Source organism: Hibiscus syriacus, unplaced genomic scaffold (assembly GCF_006381635.1).
Source record: "Hibiscus syriacus cultivar Baekdansim isolate YM2019G1 unplaced genomic scaffold, ASM638163v2 tig00110505_pilon, whole genome shotgun sequence".
NCBI classification, from domain to species: Eukaryota; Viridiplantae; Streptophyta; class Magnoliopsida; order Malvales; family Malvaceae; genus Hibiscus; species Hibiscus syriacus.
In genome coordinates this window covers 3,847,136-3,871,926 of record NW_024062765.1, presented here as the reverse complement: position 1 = coordinate 3,871,926, position 24,791 = coordinate 3,847,136, and the positions used below count along the sequence as shown (strand labels likewise).

The following is a 24,791-nucleotide window of genomic DNA, read 5'->3' as shown; positions in this document are numbered from 1 at the left end:
GCTACTGCAATGATATTCTCTAAATTTGAGGTTACATAGAGAGTACCAGTCTTCTTACCACGAGCAATGACGAGTGCTCCTTTGGTAATCTTCCATTCACAGCCTGAAAAGGTTGTACTATATCCTTCTCCATCAAGCTGTCCAACAGAAATCAGATTTCTTTTGAGGCCATGAATATGTCTCACTCCTGTCAGCTTCCAGGTGGTCTGGTTTGGCAGGTTTAGTCGGATATCTCCTTTTTCGACGATCTTCAAGGTTTCATCATCAGCAAGATGAACCTTCCCAAAATCACCACTGACATAGTTCTCCATGATTTCTTGGCATGGGGTGGAGTGGAAAGATGCCCCTGAATCCAAGATCCATGATTCAATCGGACTGTTGACGCTTAGAATCATGGCATCACCTGTCTCCTCTGTCACGTTGGCAGATTCCTGTGCGCCGGTATTTTTCTTCGGTGCTCGGCAATCTCTTTTGAAGTGACCCTTCTGGCCGCAATTATAACTAGTAAAATCTTTATTTCCTGTTCTTGATTTTCCCCTTCTGGATTTCGATCTGCTACGATTTGAATTCCTTTCTGAAGTTCTCCCTCTGGACTCCGTGTGCAAGGCTGAGGAGGTTGATGCTTCACCCGATTCTCTCCGTCGAATTTCTTCGCTCAGTACTAGATCCCGAACATCGTCGTATTTTAATTTGTTGTTTCCCGACGAACTACTGACTGCTGTAACGGTAGCATTCCAAGTGTCTGGTAGAGATGATAAGAGAATTAAAGCTCGAACTTCATCATCGAATTCAATTTCCACTGAACTCAACTGGGTTGTGATTGTGTTGAGTTTCATTTAGGTGTTGTGCCACCGATGCCCCTTCCGCCATCTGCAAATTGAATAATCGCCTCATCAAATGAACTTTGTTTGAGGCCAATGGCTTCTCATACATACTGGAGAGAGCAGCCAAAAGACCCGCCGTGGTCTTTTTCTTTGCTATGTTGAAAGCAACATTGCGGGATAACGTCAGTCGGATAACTCCGAGGGCTTGTCTGTCAAGAAGAGCTCAGTCTTCATTCTTCATGCCCTCTGGTTGTTTTCCTGATAGGGGTTGATATAGATTTTTCTGGTACAGAAAATCTTCAATTTGCATCTTCCAAAATCCAAAGTCCGCACCATCGAACTTTTCAATTTTCACCTTCCCTTCGTCTGCAGCCATCGCTCCCACTCGAATCTGGCTTCTTTGGATCGTTTTTGACAATTTCTGTGAACCGCCGTGTATTAGAACACCTCCGTCGACAAACTCGTATCGCCGACCGAATTTCACTATTCACGAAATTCACTATTCATATGAATAGTAACCTCGCAGAAAAATTGACAAAATTCACAACCAAAAGCTCTGATACCAGTTGTTAGGAAATATAACGAGAACAAGTAATTTCCCTATAGCTAAATTAGTGAGAATACGAAATAAAAGCGGAAAAATAATACCCGAAAAATTGATAACGGAGTTCAGCCAATTGTGCTTACGTCTCCGGACTGCTGCAGATCTTTTACTGAAGAGAAAAATTACAAGTGTTTACAAAACACACTTGAGAGAGAACTGGAAGATTTTGGGATGATTTTGAAGCTAAATGAGCTAGGGTATTTATAGTTGAAACTTAGGGACTAATCTTGTAATTACCCTAAAATACAATGGCTCAATTTGGTGATTAACCCTTGCCCAAATTCAACAAAATTAGGCAACCTAATTATTGTTGAATTGTGTAGCCGCCCATGCATTGAATTTCCACGCCATGTGCTTTTTGAATTTCAACATTATAATGAGATATGCTGCTGAAAATTTCCAGTTATAGTTAGCATGATGATTAGACAGAACATTAATTAGGGAATTTTTGTTTTCAGAGTATAGAACTGTGTCTGGTGTTGCGGGACCATTGGTGATTCTTGACAAAGGTAGATTGGCCCTCCTATCCTAACTGGTTATCTTCAGCTCACACTGAAAGTTTGACAATATGATGTGAATATGGTTTCAGGGTCCAAAGTTTCAGGAGATTGTCAATATTAGGTTGGGAGATGGATCAACTAGATGTGGTCAAGTACTGGAAGTAGATGGGGAGAAAGCAATTGTGCAGGTTTTCTTTCAATCAAGCAACCATGAATGCTGCTACATAGGAAAAAGAACTTTTTGCTAGTTTTATATAATGACATATACAAAGATCTGTAGTTATTTGAAGTGCAGATGGATATGGGTTAAATAATGTGGAGGAGAACAGCGGTCCTGACATAAAATATTTTTTTATTAAAGTCTAGTAATGTCAATATCATGAGAGATGAATTCCTGAAAGCAAAAGCATTAGGTGACAATTGATTCTGGAATGGATTCAGGATGCATTATTCTTTTCCCTTTATCCTTTTCAGGTTTTTGAAGGAATATCTGGAATCGACAACAAATACACAACTGTGCAATTTACAGGAGTGGTAATAAGCTTTTTTTCAGTACTATAGGTTAAATTTTTACTATGACTTGCAGAACTAGGAATGGTAAATAAAATGGTTAGCTTTACAGTATTTTTTCCCCATTTTTGAGTGATATATGTGCTTGGAGCTGTTTCATAACTGACTTATAGTTAAACATGAATGAGGCAAGCATTGTAAAATAAGAAATTCTTGGAACACCGAATAGTTGTCTTTAATCTCTCTTTTTTTTTTTTTTTGTGATTTTAAACTTTTCAGAAAGTAATGATGGTCTGTTTAGTCATTTTTAATGGCTGTTAATTGTTGAGCCCCTTCTAATGTATGTTCAACAGGTTTTAAAAACGCCGTGTCATTGGATATGCTATGGCGCAAATTTAGCAGCTCTGGAAACCCATTGACAATGGCCCTCCTATTTTGCCGGAAGCATACTTAGATATTCTGGTGAGTGCATGAAGGAGACTGATATTCTAGTAGTTGAAGTAAGAATCAGCTTATCTATCATTGTAATTTCCGCTTTTGTCCTCAGGGAGCTCCATTAATCCTAGTGAGAGAACTTACCCTGAAGAGATGATCCAGACAGGGATTTCAACGATTGATGTCATGAACTCTATTGCTCTTGGACAGAGGTTTCCTCTTTTTTCTGCTGCTGGTCTTCCTCATAATGAAATAGCTGCTCAAATTTGTCGTCAGGCGGGCCTTGTAAAGCGCTGGGAGAAGTCTGATAATCTCCTCGATGCATGTCTGCACTGCCTAACTTGATATAAATGAAAATATACTTGACTCTGCTTGATGGATTTCTATAATTTTGGTTTTAGGAACTGGATTGAACCAGTACACATTATTTTGGAGATTAGACGTCTGTTCACATCTTCTATTCTACTTTAATGTTTCTCCTTCCCCCCGGTTTTAAAATCTTCTATTGCACTTTCCCTGGATTGATTTTTAGGATCTGGAAGAAGACAATTTTGCCATTGTGTTTGCTGCTATGGGGGTGAACATGGAGACAGCCCAATTTTTCAAGAGAGGTTTTGAGGAAAATGGATCCATGGAGAGAGTTACCCTTTTTCTGAACCTGGTAATTTCCCTGAATTAATTTCTTACTCTCATCATTTTTCTTTTTCTGGCATAGCAATTCAAACTATAGCTGTTTATATAACCATGATTTATTCTCTTTGAAAATAACCGAGCATTCTTATCAAGAAATTAGTCCTATTCCTCTGGATTTTATTTTTCTTCTCTTGAACCACTTTGCTTAATGTGTTTTCAGGCCAATGACCCCACAATTGAACGAATTATCACACCAAGAATTTCCCTCACAACTGCAGAGTATTTGGCTTATGAATGTGGGAAACATGTTCTGGTTATACTGACAGATATGAGTTCTTATGCAGATGCACTTCGAGAGGTACACGTGCTTTATTGCTGTTCAGCTGCTAGGATATCTGGCATGTAATTTCTTTGTCAAATCATCCCTGTACTGGAAAATAACATTCTGCTGATGATCATCGAACATCTCTTTACTTTTAACTGAAAAAAGTCAAAAGTAATCCTATTGTATTCTTCAGCATTTTCATAGGTATTTTCGGTTAGGGCTGTTGAAATTTCAACAAATTATTCGGTGCATTAATGCACCGAATGTGCAAGTGTGCAAGTGGAATTGTGGAGTCAATAAAGTAGCTACAAATTGTTGAAATAATAAAGGCATAACTACCAAATTGAGTCCCTAAACTTTAAGGTATTTACAAGATTAGTCATCAAGTTTCAACTATAAATACCCTAGCTCGTTTAGCTTCAAAATCATCCCAAAGCATTCTAGCTTTCTTCCAATACTAGAGAATTTAGAGAGTTTCTTGAGAGTTGTTTTCTCCTTTTTATCAAAAGAGATTTATCATTGTTTTCTCCTTGGTAGATCGAGAGAAGTTGTAATTCCTATTTTCTCATAGTGAAATTCTTCTACCGTTGCCCGTGGTTTTTACCCTATATTATTTAGGGGTTTTCCACGTAAATTTTGTATTTCTTTTATCTTCATTTTATTTTCTCAAATTATCAGTTGCGATTTTGCTCTATCCGATAGTCGTCTTCCGCAACAATTGGTATCCGAGCTAGATTAGAGTGTGTAATATCTGCTTATTGTCTTTGTGGTTGCCACCAAAAGGTGGATCCTCCAACATAAGAAAACAAGAAGTTATTACTCATTCTTTGAAGGTTCCAGAGAACTATTCACGATAGTGAAATAGTGGGAGCTATCCGTAAAAGAAGCTATGTCAACGAAATTTGATATTGAAAAATTCAATGGGAGAAATTTCTCATTATGGAAATTAAAGATGAAGGACATCCTAAGGAAAGACTGGTGTTTAGCGGCTATCAATGAAAGGCTGGTGGATTTCGCAGATGACATCAAATGGAACGAGATGGACGGGAATGCTATGGCAAACTTTCATCTAGCATTAGCAGATGAAGTATTGTCAAGCATCGAGGAGAAGAAGACAGCTAAGGAGATATGTGATCATCTCACCAAATTGTACGAGGCCACATCGCTGCACAATAAAATTTTCCTTAAGAGGAAATTGTACACTCTCCGTATGCCAGAATCTACTTCAGTGACGGAGCACTTAAATACACTGAACACCTTATTTTCTCAGCTTACATCCTTAAGCTGTAAAATAGGAGAACAAGAACGTGCTGAACTTCTACTTCAAAGTCTACCGGATTCGTACGATCAACTCATCATCAACTTGACAAATAGTAATGTCACCAGTCTAGTCTTCGATGACGTTGCAGCTGCTGTTCTACAAGAAGAAAATCGGCGCAAGAACAAGGAAGACAGACAAGTAAATATGCAACAAGCAGAAGCGTTAACAACGATGAAAGGGAGATCAACAGAATGTGGCCAAAGCAGCAGTTACAAACATGGTAGATCAAAGTCGAGGAGCAAGAAGAATTTAAAGTGTTACAACTGTGGAAAGAAGGGTCACTTGAAGAAGGATTGTTGGAATCTAAATAAAAACTCCAATCCACAAGGCAATACCGCAAACACTTCAGATGATGGAGATGCTCTATGCTGTGAAACGTCAACCACCGTGGAAGGCAGAAAAAGATTTGCAGATATATGGCTCATTGATTCGGGAGCAACATATCACATGACCTCAAGAAGAGAATAGTTCCATCATTATGAACCTGTCTCAGGAGGATCTGTGTATAGTTGCAATGATCATGCCATAGAGATCGTTGGCGTTGGAACCATAAAATTGAAGATGTATGATGGAACAATTAAAGTTGTTCGAGATGTGCGACACGTGAAAGGCTTAAAGAAAAATTTATTATCCAACGGATTGTTGGATAATAATGCTAGCAAGATTGAAACACGGAAAGGAATCATGAAGGTGTTCCGTGGAGCGCTTGTGGTGCTGAAAGGTGAAAAGATAGCTGCAAACTTGTACATGCTGAAGGGAGAGACATTGCTAGAAGCAGAAGCCTCTGTTGCCTCATGTAGTTCAAATTCTGCAATGCTATGGCATAAGAAACTTGGACACATGTCAGAACAAGGAATGAAAGTCCTTGTGGAGCAAAAGCTACTTCCAGGCTTAACAAAGGTATCACTTACTTTGTGTGAGCATTGCATAACAAGTAAGCAGCACCGGTTGAAATTCAACACATCAAATTCTAGAGGCAAAAGTGTTCTAGAATTGGTTCACTCTGACGTATGGAAAGCACCAGTAACATCCCTAAGTGGAGCAAAATACTTTTTCTCATTTATTGATGACTACTCTAGGAGATGTTGGGTGCACCCTATTAAGAAGAAGTCAGACGTGTTTTCAACTTTCAAAAACTTCAAAGCGTGGGTGGAACTTGATTCTGGAAATAAGATCAAGTGTTTCAGAACAGATAATGGAGGAGAATACACAAGCGAAGAATTTGATGACTTTTGCAGGAAAGAATGCATCAAAAGACAGTTCACAGGGCGAACACTCCTCAACAAAATGGAGTGGCAGAGCGGATGAACAGAACCTTGTTAGAAAGAACAAGAGCAATGTTGAGGGATGCATGCCTAGAAAAATCATTCTGGGCAGAAGCAGTCAATACCGCCTGTTATTTGGTGAATCGAGCTCCATCAACTGCAATAGAGCTGAAGACACCAATAGAGATGTGGACTGGTAAACCAGCTGATTATTCAAACCTCCATGTATTTGGAAGTATTGTGTACGTGATGTACAACTCCCAAGAAATCTCAAAGCTGGATCCAAAATCCAGGAAATGCAAATTCTTGGGATATGCTGATGGAGTCAAGGTGTATCGCTTGTGGGATCATACTGGCCGCAAAGTGATCATCAGCATGGATGTTATCTTTGTAGAAGATAAACTACAAAGAAAAAAAGACTATGATAGCGCTGAAAATTCAAAGACTACACAGATACATGTGGAAAAGGAGGTTGAACAAGGAGATTCTTCTGAAACAGAACCAGCACATGATGAACAAGAACCAGAGAGTTTTGAAGCTCCAACAACTCATCAATCAGATCGTGTGAGAAGACGTCCCAATTGACACTCAGATTATGTTATAGAAGGTAATATTGCGTAATGTCTTTTAACAGAGGACGGTGAGCCATCAACATACCAGGAGGCAATAAACAGCTCAGATGCTTCACTGTGGATGATGACAATGCAAGAATAAATCGAAGCCCTTCATAAAAATAATACATGGGACCTTGTGCCACTACCACAAGGAAGGAAGCCAATTGGTAACAAATAGGTCTTCAAAATCAAGCGAAATGGTGACGATCAAGTTGAGAGGTATCGTGCAAGACTGGTGGTCAAAGGATATGCTCAAAAAGAAGGTATTGATTTCAATGAAATATTTTCTCCTGTGGTTCGATTAACAACAGTTCGAGTAGTTTTGGCAATGTATGCTACATTGAACTTACATCTAGAGCAGTTAGATGTTAAAACAGTTTTTCTTCATGGAAATCTTGAAGAAGAGATTTAAATGCTCCAGCCTGAAGGTTTTGAAGAAAAAGAAATGAAGAACTTGGTTTGTAGGTTGAACAAATCTCTGTACGGTCTAAAGCAGGCGCCGAGGTGTTGGTATAAGAGATTTGATTCTTTCATTATGTGTCTTGGATACAACAGACTTAATACAGACCCTTGTGCTTATTTCAAGATGTCTGGTGATAACGATTTTGTTATATTGTTGTTGTATATGGATGACATGTTGGTTGCATGACCCAACAAAGATCATATTGACGAATTGAAGGCACAACTGGCTAGGGAATTTGAAATGAAGGACTTGGGATCAGCAAACAAGATTCTAGGGATGCAAATTCACCAAGACATAAGTAATAGGAAGATTTGGCTTTCACAAAAGAATTACTTGAAGAAGATCTTGTCACGATTCAGCATGCAAGATTGTAAGCCAATTTCTACCCATCTTCCTATTAACTTCAATTTATCCTCCAGTATGAGTCCTAGCAGAGAAGAAGAGAGGATGGAGATGTCTCGAGTACCGTATGCATCAGCAGTGGGAAGTTTAATGTTCGCTATGATATGCACAAGACCAGACATTGCACAAGCAGTGGGAGTGGTTAGTCGGTACATGGTGAATCCAGGCAAAGAACATTGGAATACAGTAAAGAGGATCCTTAGATACATCAAAGGGACCTCAAATATTGCATTTATGTTACGGAGAATCAAACTTACTAATCAATTGGTATGTAGATTCTGACTATGCAGGGAATTTGGATAAAAGCAAATCTCCTACAGGATTATGTGTTCAAAATTGCTGGTGGAGCTGTAAGCTGAGTTTCAAAATTGCAGTCAGTTGTGGCTACATCCACAACAGAAGCAGAATATGTAGCAGCTACACAAGCCAATAAAGAAGCAATTTGGTTGAAGATACTATTGGAGGAGCTTGGGCACAATCAAGAGTATGTCTCTCTGTTTTGTGACAGTCAAAGCGCCTTGCATCTAGCAAGAAATCCAGCATTTCATTCAAGGACAAAGCACATACGAGTTCAGTACCATTTCATTCGTGAAAAGGTGGAAGAAGGGACGGTAGATATGCAGAAGATCCATACCAAAGACAACATAGCAGATTTCATGACGAAGGCGATCAACACTGATAAATTTACCTGGTGTCGATCCTCTTGTGGCCTGTCAGAGACGTAAGCAACATGATGGTACAACGTAGAAAGAATGGTGTGAAGATATGATTGTTCCAATCAAATCTTCAAGTGGGAGATTATTGAAATTTCAACAAATTATTCGGTGCATTAATGCACCAAATGTGCAAGTGTGCAAGTGGAATTGTGGAGTCAATAAAGTAGCTGCAAATTGTTGAAATAATAAAGGCATAACTACCAAATTGAGTCCCTAAACTTTAGAGTATTTACAAGATTAGTCCTCAAGTTTCAACTATAAATACTTTAGCTCATTTAGTTTCAAAACCATCCCAAAGCATTCTAGTTTTCTTCTAATACTAGAGAATTTAGAGAGTTTCTTGATAGTTGTTTTCTCTTTTTTATCAAAAAGAGAATTATCATTGTTTTCTCCTTGGTAGATCGAGAGAAGTTGTAATTCCTATTTTCTCATAGTGAAATTCTTCTACTGTTGCCCGCGGTTTTTACCCTATATTATTTAGGGGTTTTCCACGTAAATTTTGTATCTCTTTTATCTTCATTTTTATTTTCTCAAATTATCAGTTGCGATTTTACTCTATCCGATAGCCGTCTTCCGCAACAAGGGCTGTAAATGAGACGAGACAGATCGTGAGCTATTCGAGATCGACTCGATCAAGACTCGATAAATACTCGGATCGAATGGACTCGACTCGAACTCGAGCTTGACTTGAGTTCTTAACGAGTCAAAACGAGCTACTTGATATTCGACTCAAAAAGCTCGTGAGCAGCTCGAAAATATAATATATTAAGATTTTATTTTAAAAAAAAATTATTAATAATATTAATATTTATGTATTGATTTTTTTTTTTTTAAAAATACATTAAGATTTTCATGTATTTAAGGTTCAGGTTTGAGTTTGATGTTTCGATCGAGTTAAGTTTTAATTTTTTTTATTTCGAACCTTTTCGAGCTGCTCACGAGCTTCAGTTCAGGATTTCGAGTTCGAGTCGAGCTTGAACGTTTAAGCTACCGAGTTTTCGAGTTGAACTCCATTCCAAAATTTTCGAGTCGAGTCGAGCTCAGCAATACTCGAGCTCGACTCGGCTCGTTTACACCCCTATTTTCGGTAGCTAGAAATGAATTTAGAAACGGAATGTAATCCATTTTACAGTTACTTAGAATGACCTTAACTCTTATAACCTGGCTATGGATGCACTTTCAGATTATTACATTTGCTAATGCTGGACTGATGTCATTCGTCATGTTTTGTATCTGCTGCCCGTGAAGAAGTCCCTGGAAGGCGTGGGTATCCTTTTTATATGTATACTGATCTGGCAACGATTTATGAACGTGCAGGGCGTATAGAAGGAAGAAAAGGTTCCATCACCCAAATTCCTATTGTGACGATGCCTAATGATGGTAAGAGGCAAACCGCAAAATGTAGCATTCTTCTAAGTTTTAACGCCGGTTATTTAATATTCTAATTGTTTGCTTATTTTCTTTGAACCAGATATCACGCATCCTACACCTGATCTTACGGGTTATATTACTGAAGGGCAGATATATATTGATAGACAACTCCACAATCGACAGGTTACTGAAACAATATTCATCATGGAACATGGTTTTAGAATCTACTATAACATATGCGTAGTGTCAAATTCGGTTCAGATAAAATTACTCTCTTTTCAAAGTTTAAAATCTTAAGTTGCAAAATAGATGTAAATCATAAGGAATCAGGTTCGAATAGTATGTTTTCTTATAAACCTTTCTTTGTTTTCTGAATAGATATACCCACCAATTAATGTACTCCCTTCACTCTCTCGATTAATGAAGGTATGACTGTTAAATTTTTATTCCATCTTCTATAATAAACCTGCTTGTTAACTAGCAGACAACTCATAGGTTAGAGTTTACTCTGAGCTTCTCCTTTCTTTATTTACATTGCAGAGTGCTATTGCTGAGGGGATGACTCGTAGAGATCATGCTGATGTGTCGAATCAGGTCCAATTGAGAAGTTCTAAATAAAGCAACGGTCTCGCTCACTTTATAAGTAGTCAAGTACTAGTGTTATTCGTTCTGAAACCCTGTTTTTCTTTATTTCAGCTATATGCAAACTATGCCATCGGAAAAGATGTTCAAGCAATGAAAGCCAATGTCGGAGAGGAAGCACCTTCTTTGGAGGATCTGGTTTTCTCTCTCACACTCTCATTATCGCAGCTTTGATAGGCTATCGAATATATAAGTTTTGTATTAGGAACTGCAATTTGATTTTCTTCATGACATCGTTTTTCAGCTTTATCTGGAGTTCCTAGATAAATTCGAGAGAAAATTCGTGACTCAAGGTGCTTATGATACTCGCAACATCTTTCAGTAGCTTGATTTGGCATGGATTTTGCTTCGTATCTTCCCACATGAACTCCTCCACCGTATACCTGCAAAGACACTTGACCTGTACTACAGTCGCGATGCAACGAGCTGAGCTAAATTAGGCACGGCGAATGGTTTGGTTTCTCTACAAATTCAGCGCACTACACGTGTTTAATTTCTGGTTACAGTTTCATTATATTTTCATTCATGTTCATGGCCTGTGTCATTATTTTAGTTGTAAGCATTATTTGTTTTAGGACCCGGGAAACGTGTATTAGGACGTTATTTTATGATAACGACTATTAAAGAGTTTAACTGCCGAAAGTCGAAATAAATTGTTGGAGTTGGTGACTGATCTCAACTTCGTATCAAGTTCAAGTATTAATTTTCTTTCTCCTAAACTTGCTCTGCTTTTTACAAGAATTTAATTTCTAGATCCAAGTAGTAAACTATAAGTCAATCTGCCACTGTTTGGAGTGGTATACCATGTCCAAGGTATACTGGAACCATATCTTGCATTTGTTGGGAGACTCACCTACCAAAACTAAGTGTGCGACGCAGATCAATCTGGATTAGTCAAGACAAAGTTTTGAAACCGGGAGAACAAAAAAAAATTGAATTCAAACAATTTGCTTTTTGCTGCCTTTTTCCTTATTATCTTTGAACTATAATATTTTTTCTATATTTAATATTTAAAAAAAAATAAGCAAAACACTTCAACAAACTCAGCAGGCAAGAAGCTGGAGTAAATCATGATTTGTATTCACGGTAATTTTGCTACTTTACAGTATGGCGGGTAATTGCATCATATTTTTCTCAGTTCAGGATGCCATATATTTCCAAGGGGTAAAAGCAAAAGATACCAGAGTACTTCAACCTAAGAATTAGGTCAAATGAAAGAATAATGAACCTAACACATGAGTTTAAAGGGTTGCAATTTCCCAGCAATGGACCGCTTCACATGTACCTTGGCTATATGGTATCCTTCTGTAGAGAAACTTAAAACTTGTATTCTTCAGCATGCAACCACTTTGGACAGGACCATTTGTTTCCCGTAATCACGGGGCATGCACCTAGAATTACCCATATTACACTATTAAATTAGGGATCCTTAAATAGAGAACTAAAAGTTGCTATGATAAAATGAGAAATAAGTTTGAACATAATTGTCAAAAATGCATGGCACAACAACAGATAACAGTTCAAATCTTCTTTTTCATGCGGAAATGGTTTCCCGCTTGATCATTCTTGAACCGCAACTAATGATAAAACGTGAAAGAAAGAAGAAAAAAAGGCTGTAAAGGGTATCAGCTGCAAACCGTGCAAGCTTGAAGGATCCAGTGTGGCATCCGGTCTCATGCTCCAGAACAGAAGTGCATCACCCATCTTAGGCTTCACCGCAAGACCCTTTTTACCACATTCGGACAATTCATTCCACCAAGGCACAGCACTAATATTTCCCTTGGCTGCGGGAAATACTGTCTCACCCCCTTCTTCAACATCTGACCTGCATCGATAGCATAAATTTAGGTAAGAGGCAAAAGATTGTTCTGTCTTTCAAATATAGAAAGAAGTTTCTGTGACGATTGAATGTGGAATGCATCATAGACATGTAGAGAGCTCATAAAACTTACAAATACATAAGCATGGTAGCCATCCGCTGTCCTCCATTTTTAGTGTTGAACTCATCAAGGAAGTAATCGAAGTGAGCATCATATTTCTGCCCAACTTCATAGTGGAGGACTTGAAGACCTTCTCCATGCTCTGTAGATTACAATGTTAGCCTTAAGTCATAAAAGAATAAAAACCCTAAAAGAAATTGCAAAAATGAGAAAAACAACATAAAGGAACATAAAAAACTAGGAAAGATCTAATCTGGACATCACTAGCTGTAAATAATAATTGTTACTACAGAGACGGGCACAATCATATCACATTTGCACATGCCTACTATTGAGGTTTAATTGAGACTCATAACCAGGAGCCTCGAGAAAAAAGAAAAAGACATCTCAGCAAATTTTTGCACAAAAAATGATATGGTTAGTTTCAGAATAAAACTTAATTAACAAAGTTTTGCTTGGAATTAGAATATCGTACCAACAGGAATGAAAGTGTAGTCTGCTATCCTTTCTTCTATGTCCCTGATGATTTTATCTTGCCCTCTTCTTAGAAACATACCCGAACTTGTCCTCACCCTGTGATATATACAAGCTAAATGTCATAATGCAACATTATGTTCAAAGCTCAACACTAACTAACTAGACAGCATAGGGTTTCTCAAATAATTTTCAAGAAAAGCATGACGTGGATAAGAAATGTGAACCTGCTATCTTTACTTTTCCCAGTTTCGTTATCAACAACAGTGGACTTTGCCATGTGCGGTTTAGCAAGCTTTATTAGGTACTCACACTCTTCCTTCGACTGTTGAAAAGCATAAAAAAAAACAAAAAACAAAAAAACCCAAAAAAAGTGTAATTAAGAATGAAGAGGAAGACCTCAAACTCAACGGACACTACAAGGAGATCATGGGAACAAACTGTGCCCACAGCCCAAAATCACATCAATTCTATGATTTTGTAACAAGAAAAGGATAGAAACTAACCAAGAAGTTATGATAAAGGAAAGCTCTAGGCTCCCAAGAAAGGACTTCAGTCCACTGCTCTCCTCTTTTCCCCAAGCCTTTCCCTCTGCATCAAAATCCAGCTCAAATATTGAGTCAAATCAAGTAAAACACTAATTCTAAAAAAATGGCTATTAATCAAAAGAGATCAATGCGTCAGAAATCCAAGTCACACCTTTCATATGCCAAACGTCTATATGAAGTGAGATCATTGGGCGAAGAATCATCGTTGTTTATCGAGAGAGAGAAGACCCCGAGTCCCAAAAGCATCAATAAAAGGACCGTTAACATGAACAAAATTGACAACACAAACGTAACTTTCGACCGTTTCTTTGCTTGTAATCGAGAATGTCTCACTATCGCCATACTTGAATCTAAACAAAAAGCATTCAGCTCAAATCCCTAGAGACCAGTCCAATAAATCCAAACCCTTAAATCACAATTTGGGTAGAACTAGATTTCGAGAAAAGTTGACAAAGAAATCCAAGAGTAAAAATGGAAAACCAACCAACTAACCAAGCACAAACTATGACCGTTAAGGGGCGCGACTATATATATATATAAGCATTTGAAGTAGATGTCGAGTTATTTCAAGGGGTATAGACGAAATGACAAAATTATCCTTGTTATAGGAACAAAAGCCAATGAGAATTGTTCGAGAATCGTTGAGAGTGGATATAGTTGTCATTTAAATTTTGCTCATGGTTTTACTATTCGGCGGGTTTGATTGGTTCTGGGCGGCACCTGGTTTGGCTCAGTGTTTGAAATGGCAAAATATTTCTATTGATATTTTTTACTAATTTTGTATTATTTTATTGATATATACCTATTTTAAATTTTGGACCGATATTATTATATGGATATTTGTTCACAATTATTTTAGGTAGATCGTAATTGGATTTTGATAGAATTAATTATTAATATGTTATAATATTTTATCATGTTAGCGCTCATGGTATTTATCTCATAATCAATAACAACAATGATATTTACTTTTTTTTTCAAGTAAAAATATTATCTTAAAAGTATTTTTACTCTAATCAAAATATATGTATAGTCGGTGATAAAGATGAACAAAATGCAATGCTCTCACATTCATATTTGGATAAATTTCTTTATATATTACCTAAGTAGCAGCAAGACCGTCGTTACAGAGAACAAAACAAATGTTTAGGGGCTTTGAATTCCCCAAATTGTACAAAGAATCAAGTTAATACGATCGCCTTTCTCTACATTTTAATCCTAACAACTTTGATACAATCAACTTGTACAGCTATTACAACAACAACAACAAAACTCTGATTCCCATATGCAATAGGGTAAGGGGGAGGTAGGGTAGTAGGCTGACCCCAACGCCAGGTTGAGAGCAGCTTCCGTGGAAGACCTCCGACAGTCAGAAAATTAAAAATAAAGATAAGTTGCAAATGCGTGTATAAATAAATAAATAAATACATAGATGAACAGCCTTCATATGCAGTCTTGATATGTGCGTCTGTAATGGGGAGTAATCCCTGTAAATAATTCCCTGCAAATAATTCCCTACATAGAAATCTCTGCATATAGACTGAAAATATAAGACCCAGCTAAATTTAAAAAGAGGAAACATGAATAGAAATGATACACAAAAGTCAATAATAGCAAGCTACGAGAAGGAATAAATTCAAATGAGTTAATTCTTAAACTAAGGCAACACTATTCCGATACCCTAGTTCTAAGCCTTCATACATTTCAATGACAGAAACATGTATAAAGTAGAAGTCATGGAAAGTACTACAAAGACATTAAAAAGAAGACAGAGATGTTACACCCTATGGTTGTGAACCGCACTACTCGACTACCCTGGTCTTAAGTCTCCATACTTTCCTATCAGAGGTCATGTCCTCTGTAAGGGCTAATTCCTTCAAATCAGATCTCAAGCAGTCTTCCCACTTCCGTCTTGGTCGTCCTCTCCTTCTGACACCGTCGACTGTAATCGACTCTACCCTCCTGACCGCATCCGACGGATGTCGCCTAAGGACATGCCCAAACCACCGTAGTCTTCCCTCTCTCAATTTTTTGGATACAGGCACCACCCCCAAGTACATCCTAATAGCAGAGTTAGGTGTCATGTCCCACAGAGTCCTACCACATGTCCATCGAAGCATTCTCATTTCTGCGGCCTCCATCCTCCTTACGTGATCCTTCTTGATTGCCCAACATTCTGATCCATACAGCAGCGCTGGTCTTATTGTCATTCTATAAAATTTTCCCTTTAGTTTTAGAGGCACCTTCTTGTCACACAAAACTCCAGTAGCAGTCCTCCACTTTAGCCATCCCGCCTTTATACGGTGTGTAACGTCTTCATCTACACCCCCATCTTTATGTATCATAGACCCTAGGTACTTGAAACAATCATTTGAGGGGATAATGTATCCTTCTATGCATACTTCTACATCTTCATCGTTTTGATTTCCACTGAAATTTGAACATACATAATTTGTCTTTTCAATATTGATCTTTAGACTTTTTTCTTCCAAAGCAGTCTTCCAGGTAGCAAGTCTACTATTCACCTCAGTTTTTGTTTCAGCAATTAGGACAATGTCGTCAGTGAAAAGCATACACCATGGAACACCGTCTGGTGTCGCACAATAGATGTCGTCCATAATCAAGGCGAAGATGTAAGGGCTAAGAGCCGACCCCCTGGTGGTGTCCGATTTCCACCCGGGAATGCCTTGGTGTAGCCAACTGTAGTCCTGACGGTAGTAGTAGATCTACAGTACATATCACGAATCGCCCGGATATAAGCAGTTGGGATCCGTCTCGTTTCCAAGGTCTTCCAGATCATATCGCGGGGAACGCTATCATATACCTTCTCAAGGTCAATGAACGCCATGTGAAGATCACTATTTTTTCCCCTATATTTCTCCATAAGCCGTCGAAATTGTCTATAGTTTCTCTCCTCCCATATGTAGTAAATGTAAGCACATCAAGAATGAAAACAATCAGGGATTTGCCTTTCAAAACCGACACAGCCCAACCAAGCTTTTCATCCCAGCTTTTCACCTCTCGATGAATATGGTAGAAAGGATTAACATAGTGGTCGCGACTACGTCCGAAACTGCTATCGCAAAAAATAGCAGTGTGAAGCGGAATCGTAACAATAACGGTAGATCATGATCGTGATTTAATGAGTAGCGGCAAATCGCGACAATAACGGACCGCTATTTCGTTATTTTATTTATTTTTTTAAAAAATAGTTTTTTTAAATCAACTCCTTTAGAAAATATTCACGATTGGGATACTCATGATGACGGCAACAATATCCGTTATATCTACGATCGTGATAAACACAACGCTATCAAAAACACGATAGCAACTGCTATTTAAATCAATGATATTACATAGCCTGAGAATGATCCCTTAGATCTCCCTTGCAAATGAACACTCAAAGAAAATGTGATTTCAGGACTCCTGCACACACGCACAGTTCCTGTAAAGACCATCGATAAAAATTTCCATCCTAAGCAGTCTGTCAACAGTAAGTAATATGCAAGGATTGTCATCCAACTAATGATTGAATGCTTAAGAACGTTCATAGAAAACCACGAAAACCTATACCACTCAACTTTCTCCTTCCCTTCCCTTATCTCATCTCAAACCCATCTTGGTTGGACCATTGACCAACTAGCAACAGCAAACAAAGACCGAGATCTTCATGCTTTTCCTCAAACTCCATCTTAAGTTAGATCGACAATCCGCTTGTCATAAAGCAACACGCTTGAGGACATACACATGGACCTAAGCAACCCACAAAAAACCTCCTCCAGCAAGAACCGTCTTAATTAAGGAAAATATACAGGCCTTATTCCAACATTTCAAACTCTTGATCCTCATACCACCCTCAGACTTGGGAACACAAACTATTCACTCTAGCAGCACAACTGCACATTCATATACTTGAGTGACGAAAACCAAACTTAATTGATATTATTTTTTTAAAAAAAATGAAAAAATGTATTTAATTGAGGTAAAATAGTTAGTTATTTATAGGAAAGACACGGGTAAAATTATTTTAAAAAACGGCTTAAACAGTGAAAATTGACAGGTTTAATAAGAGTTAGAAGCGACTAAAATTAAAGCAGTAATATTTTTGGGCCAAAATCTTGGAGTCCAATATCTGATATGAAATGTAGGAATATTTTATCATTTAGATCCGGGCCAGACACAACGGCCTTTGTTGAAGGGAAACAGTTGAATTACAAGGTCCCTCGTGGCTGAAATGGATTCATACCACTAACCTTTACAACTGAAGTCAAGAGGAATCAACTTAATAACTCAGCATCATCTTTTGGTACTTTTTTGTCATCAGCCACTGGAAATTGAGTTTAAATGTGTAGTGGCCCCAAATATGAAGTATTTAAGGCACCTCCATGTACTGCCAAAACTATAATATCTTCAACTACTCAACCATCACTTTCCATTTCTAGAAAGAGTAAAGCTAAACAAATCCCCCTAATCTATGGCTCTGTACCTACCAATTTGGAGGCACCAACAAAATAAGTATGACCAGCAATTAATCACCTTTAAAATCTTCTTGTTTGGGATCCATTTGTTTTTAAATGGAAAATTAATCTAACCATTGTGATTCAAAATACTCCTGGGTGTAGCATTGACAACACGACACGAGCAAATGTTGAAAGATCCAACGAAATTGTGAGCCCCCATATGTCCTTACGGCCAATAAAACACAAAAAATGTGACAAAAGGCACAGAAAGGCAAGGCAAGCCGACCGGATTTGAGGCGGGAAGATCCATGCCTTTGTCAATTGCCAGTGGTCGCCACTTTCCCATGTGCCCATCACACCATCTTTTCAATATCAGTTTTTCTTTTTCTTTTCACTTTACTTGGATCTAAACTAGTAATTTCATCCTTATTGTCTGAAAGTTTCGTAACTGAATTATGTCGTGAAAACCATTTGTTTTTCCATGTCGATTCACCGTCGTAGACAGCGGCTAGTAAAAGCTGTTTCAGTGTCCAAAAAGTGGAACCACTCACTTAGAACTCTACTTCAACAAGAATTCACTCGATTGAAAAAAAAGAACAAAAAGTTTCGTCCCTTTCCATTATCAGTTATCACCAACAATACAAAAATTAAAACCCAAAATCAACAACTTTGAAACTAAAGGAAACTAAAAAGAAAGCACATGGTGATTGATGAAAATAGAGAGAAACCTTGGTAAAGTAACTAGAGGTGGAACACATGTTAACAGGATAAAATGGCTAAGATTCTGAAGGAGCCACCTCGGGTTTTCTGAGAAGAATCATGTGCATAGGGGAAAAAATTCCAGAATCCCCACCTCTGGTCAAATAATCAGCAGTCTTGAACAGCATATCGTGAACATCAACGGTTCCTTTTGGAGCGACCCCGATGGCAGCCAGCACAGTGACGAGAATGTGGTTCCTCCAGTATGCGATTCTCCCCATCTTAAGCCTAGTCCACCATGGTTGAGCCGGTGGCTTGGCTAGATCCTTTTCCTTCACAACTTCAAACCCTACCCTTTTCGCAGTCTCGGCAATCTCCGAGTAATGTCTAAGACCAGGCAAAGCATCGCCTCTTTCGATGCCTTGAATGACCTCAACGTGCTCGGGGTTATCGGCTCGGTATTTGTCCGTTGTGACCCACTCGTAAGACAAGAAAAGAGATCCGGGTTTCATCACTCGAAAGACCTGGGCATACACGTCTTCCAGTTTCGGCGCGTGGCATGTTGCCTCGATGGAGTAAGCGCCGTCGAAGCTGTTGTCTGGAAACGGCATCTCCAGGAAGTTCCCGCAAACAACTTCGCAAAGCGAATCCAGCCCAGCTTTCTTGTTGTGCATCCGGGCACGTTTGACTTGGTATTCGTTTATCGTGATTCCCACAACTTTGGCTCTCGAGTGAGCCGCGATGGCTCGCATGGGTCCGCCAACGCCGCATCCGACGTCGAGGATTCGGTCCCCAGGTTTGACATCGATGAGATCGACGGCCATCTCTTCGTGGAGGCGCGTCGCTTCACGGTGGGATTTCCCGGGGACGGAAGGAGAGAAATGGAAGGATTGACCCCACCCCCATTCGTATATATCGGTGACTAGGTTGTAAAAAGTATCGACGAAGTCCGGAACTTTTTCAGCGGTTTCGATCTCCTTCGGGCGGCGAAAGAAAGACCAATACTGCTTGTAGTTGTCTCGAACTTTTTCTGCGGAAATGGAACCGCCAGAGAGATCGACGGCTCGCTTACCCTTCTGCTCTGCTGGGCCTAAAACGCAAACGAACCAGTAAAGACCGCCCGCTAAGAGAGCCCCAGTGCAGAAGAGAGCAATAGAATCCATGAGGGGAGAAAAGGAAGAGAGAAAGAGAGAGAGAGAGAGAAAGAGTTGAGTAAGAGATGAGTCTTAAGTAGAACAACAGACCCTCTAGAAATTTAAGAGAACTTTGTTGACATGCGCAAAGCGTGTTAGGCGGTAAAGAAACGAGCAAAGCGCGTGGCAAGAGCTGTCTTAAACGATTTTTTTGCCAATATTAACAATGACTTCAACTTGAATAATAACATTCAAACATTATGACTCAACATGATATTTTTAAAATAACTATGAGTATTTATTAATCCTAGAAAACCAATTAAATAATCTGATAAATTAATTAAAAAGATCATAATAAATTAGTTTTTTTCTTCTAACTTTTTCTTTTAGTTTTCTCTGTAAGTCGTTTATCTATTCTTTTATCGATTATAATATTAACTTTAATATTGATTGTCGACGGTTGATATTTTTTATTATCTTTTTATTTTCTTATATTACATATTTATTTTATTTTTATTTTTTTATTTTCAATAAGTCTATATATATGACACGTTTTTATTTGTTTTTGTGGTACGTTTTCTTCTGTCTTATGGCACGTTTTTTGCCTTTTGACTATTGTGTTTATTTATCATTTTCTAAGGGTTAATTAGACATTACCACGATTGATCAATATAACGTTTATCTATTATATTGTGATTTTTCTTGCTTAGGACATTCAGATTGGATTTAGATATCTGTTATGCATTCATTGATAACTTTTCACGTCGTTCGAGTCTGATTTGTGATTTTTCGGTAATCTTTCAGTAGTTTGATCTCCTTTCGTGATTCGTTTGCTGATGCAATCAGATATGCTTACATCTATTTTTATTCGAGTTTTATTGATTAGATTTTAATCTTTCATTGTATGATCTTTATATGTGATTTTAAGTTGCAAGTTTTTATTTTAATGATTATATGAAATTGACCTAATTATACACTTAATTTACGATGATGATTATAAATCTTTATTGTAATTTAAGATTTTTTTTTGAATAAAATTAGTGATTTCTAAGAAATCAATTAAATAATTATTACTTTCAAAATTTTAATTCAGTTTTTTTTTTTGGAAACGTGGTGGGGGGTTTATTAAAGTTATCAATAATTTTTTTAAAACAAAGCTACAAGTTGGCATTGGCCACACAGAAGGAAAAGTTAAAGCTTAATACGTTAAATAGTATTTAATTATTACTTAATTACATCTGATCTAGATTAGTGTTAGAATCCCTTAGTAAATACAGTTGTCAAGAACAGATTTGCAGAGACCGGTTCCGCCTAATACGCGATCTCTGCAATCTATAATGATAATTGATACTTACGTATTTATTTGCTCTTAAATTTATTACTAAAACTCCATGATATTTTCCCTCGAGGGTCCGAGAGAAGTAGCAGAGATTTGTTTTATTTTGATTTTACAGTAAAACGAGTGTTAAAATTAAACAAAGAAATAACTTTAAAATTATAATTTATCAGACCCCACATTATTTAAGTTTTCAGTAATGGCATGGTCCCCGTATTAAAATTGTACTACCATGGACAAACTGCCGGCTTTCCTTCTGCAGCTAATAATAATAAATTTCATTAAAAATAATTAATTTCTCGATCTATTTTTTGTCTGTAACGGTTTGGATGCCAGTGATGCTACAATAGAGAACGGGCAAACCACGTGACAACAGCCAACGAGAATATATATATATATATATATATGATTATTAATATGAGATAAATATAAGGTAGTATTTGTTGAAAGATAACTTTTAATATTTTAATATTAAATATTTATACTCTTGATATTTTTTGTGTTCGAATATGAGACCTCAATAAATAAAAATAATTTATTCTACCACTGAAATCACTAAGATTCGAGTAAAAAATATATATAAGTAATATAAAATAAATAACATTGCCGGAGTTTATAATCTGATCTAAATTTAAACAACAAAGTATCAACAACTATGGAGTGCGACCTTAAAATAAAAGAAAAATAAACTATGGAGTGTGTCCAACAAACAACCATGAAAATGGTGCGAGGGAGATATGTCCGTTATTTCTCATGTATAGGAGCAGAATAATTTATTCAGAAGAATTTTAATCATGCTTACACATCTTTATAGATCTTACATTTGAACTTATGATTTCTAGAATAACAATAGTTCATTAACTACTAAAATCACTTTATTCATATTATTTTTTTATAATTTTTAGTTACATTAAATCAAATGTAAAAGTATTTAATCTTACAATAAAGATATTAATTAATTTATTCCCAAGCCTATAGGGTGCGTTTGGTTCACGGAATGTAAGATTACCAATGGGAATAAAAGATTACCAGGGAATAGGATTACTGGGAATGTTGTATTTTGTGTTTGGTTGGTTTAGCAGGAATGTAAGATTACCGTGTTTGGTTAAAGGAATAAAAGATTATTGGAATGTATATTTGACCAAATTGTCCTTATTAAATATTTGTATAATATTACAAATTGTAAAATATTTATATATTTTCTTTAAAAAATTAAATTCATAATATTTATATAAATTTTTTTTACAAAATTAAAAATATAAAAAAGGTTTAATGAAAGGGTAAATTTTTTTAATCTCTGAACTTCATATAAAATTTTAATTATAGAATTTTTTTTGTAAATCTAAAATAATTTAAGGATAAATTTTTAATTTAACCTTCGTAGAATTTTTATTATTCAATGATAGAATAATGATATTTTTGAAAAAAAAAATAAAAATTTAAGGACATTTTAGTCCAAAACGCCGGTAATGTTACAATACCTAAGGGAAGGGAGGTAATGACATTTCCGGTAATATACCCCAAAAAATCTACTATTGGTAATAAAACATTACCGGGAATGAGATTCCTGGCCAACCAAACATGGGAATATGGGATTCTCATCCCATGGAAATCCCACAATCCTTAAACCAAACACCCCCATAATGTAAAACTCCGGGAGATAATTTTATGTGTGTTGTAGAGCAGCCATGTTATGTAGCACGAAACCACGTGGAAGCTTCTTTCATAAAATATTACAAAATAAAATAAAGTAACAATAACGAAAAAAAAGGAGATACTTTTGGCGATTGGATCACTGGATCTATTACAATTTTAATATACGGTTAAGAAAAGATATTATCGAAAATATTAATTTTTTAATATTTTTAGTAAAACACTACCTAAAACGTTATTTTTCCTACATAAAATGTTAATATTGAGTGCTACCTAAAATATTTAACATTTACGGTAAAGCGCTACCTAAAATATTTTTTTATATCGAAAATTAAGTAACAAAATTAACATTTTCAGTTAAAAAATAATATTTAAGATAGCACTTGATCAAAAATGTTAAAAAAAATATTAATAGTTCCGATAGAGTTTTTCCTTAACCGTATATTAAGGTTGTCGTATATCAAAACTACCATTGGATATTGTAAACACCATTTTTTTTATTATTATTTCTTTTGTTTTTGTTTTATAATTATTTAAAAAAACAATTTTATATTGTAGTGGTTGGAGTTATTAATACCCCAACCAACTCTTGTAAAATCAATCAGCCTATCCCCGAAAATTTGGGGGAATGAAAAGAAATTTTTTTCGACTTTTTGCTATGTTTTTTTTTGTTTTCTTTTTCCCCAGTTTTACTCTTCATTTTTTGCTTGCTTTCTTTCCTTTCTTTCTTTGCCTCCGTTCGTAGCATAGGGAGTTGCCACCGCCGAGCGGTGGTCGGTGGGCGAGAAGGATCGATTTGGTCAAGCAATGCCGGTCATGGGTGGCCGGTAGTGTTCTCTTGCGTCGGGGTCGTTTAGTTTTGTTTCTTTTTTTTCTTTTGATTTCGGTTCTTAGGAGTTTGCCCCTAAATCGAGGCTTTAGGTTGCTTAATAAGCTTTCGGGGTGGTTCAGTAGCGGTGGTCGGTTCGAGTGACCACCTAGACGCGGTGGCCGATGTTGAGTCCAGAAGTTGTGGTGGGATGCTTCTCGGCCGGACAGTAAAGCGAAGGGGAAGTTTCGGCCTTTTAAGCCTTTTTTCGAGCTTTCTCAGGTTATAGTAAAGGTCGCTGGTGGGTTTAGGTTGGTCACCGACCAGGTTTCTGGTGTGTGGGGGCCGGTGTGCGGTGGCCGAAGTGAAGTGTTGAAGCTTTGGAAAGCTTCTGCCTGGTTCACGTAAATGAAGGGGGTAAATTTTGGTTGTATAAAAAATGAGTTAATCATGTATCAGGTTCCTGGTTTATAGGGGTTTTCTGTTTTGTTCATCTCTTTCATGGTCAAATCACGCACCAGGTCCTCCTAGTTTCAGCGTGTTTACGCTTTGGTCATTATCAGGGTAAAATCATCCTTAAGCTCCTCATATTTTAGCTTCTTTTGCACTCTGGCCATTGACTTCGTTATTTATTTCGAATATGTATATTAATTTTATTAAGTTTTGAATTTAGTCATTGTTTTTTATGTTTATTCATTTTAGTCACTGTTTGGATTTTGTTTCTTATGTTATTATGATTTGGATGTGATATTTTCAATTTACTCATTGCAGTCACTTTTTTATTCTGATTTGACTACTATTTTTTGTTTTATTATATTTTGGTCTCTTATTATTCATCAATTTAATTTCACTCCTGTAATTATTGCAATATATGGTTTGTAATTTAATTTTAGTATGTTTTAATACTCATGTTATGTGATATTTGTATATTAGCCATGACTTGTTATATGTTTATTATTAGACCTCTAAAATTTGATGTTCTTACTATTTGGTCCTTATTTAATATTTATGATTGTATTTTATTTGTATTCTAATTCATCATGTTTGTAAATTATCACTCATGTCCCTAATATGTATGCATGAGTACATATGCATGTTTCATATTTTTATCACAT

The 24,791-nt window shown here is 36.8% G+C and overlaps 2 protein-coding genes and 1 pseudogene across 2 annotated transcripts; 1 reads left to right on the top strand and 2 right to left on the bottom strand.

Moving 5' to 3' along the window:
- The window catches only part of LOC120129874, a 28,508-nt pseudogene extending 17,453 nt beyond the window's left edge, over positions 1-11,055 (top strand).
- An 850-nt stretch (positions 11,056-11,905) lies between these two features.
- On the bottom strand, positions 11,906-13,944 carry LOC120129885 (probable prolyl 4-hydroxylase 3). Its single transcript, XM_039147281.1, has 7 exons — positions 13,739-13,944; positions 13,546-13,630; positions 13,267-13,364; positions 13,041-13,138; positions 12,578-12,707; positions 12,263-12,450; positions 11,906-12,016 (listed from the first exon to the last, which is right to left on the bottom strand). Exons 1-7 carry the CDS (start codon positions 13,927-13,929, stop codon positions 11,943-11,945), a joined length of 864 nt encoding a protein of 287 aa, XP_039003212.1. The 5' UTR covers positions 13,930-13,944; the 3' UTR covers positions 11,906-11,942.
- A 4,686-nt stretch (positions 13,945-18,630) lies between these two features.
- Positions 18,631-19,978, bottom strand: LOC120130059 (24-methylenesterol C-methyltransferase 2). Its single transcript, XM_039147408.1, has 2 exons — positions 18,801-19,978; positions 18,631-18,732 (listed from the first exon to the last, which is right to left on the bottom strand). The coding sequence occupies exon 1, from the start codon at positions 19,907-19,909 to the stop codon at positions 18,824-18,826; it is 1,086 nt and encodes a 361-aa protein (XP_039003339.1). The 5' UTR covers positions 19,910-19,978; the 3' UTR covers positions 18,631-18,732; positions 18,801-18,823.
- Positions 19,979-24,791: the final 4,813 nt, after the last annotated feature.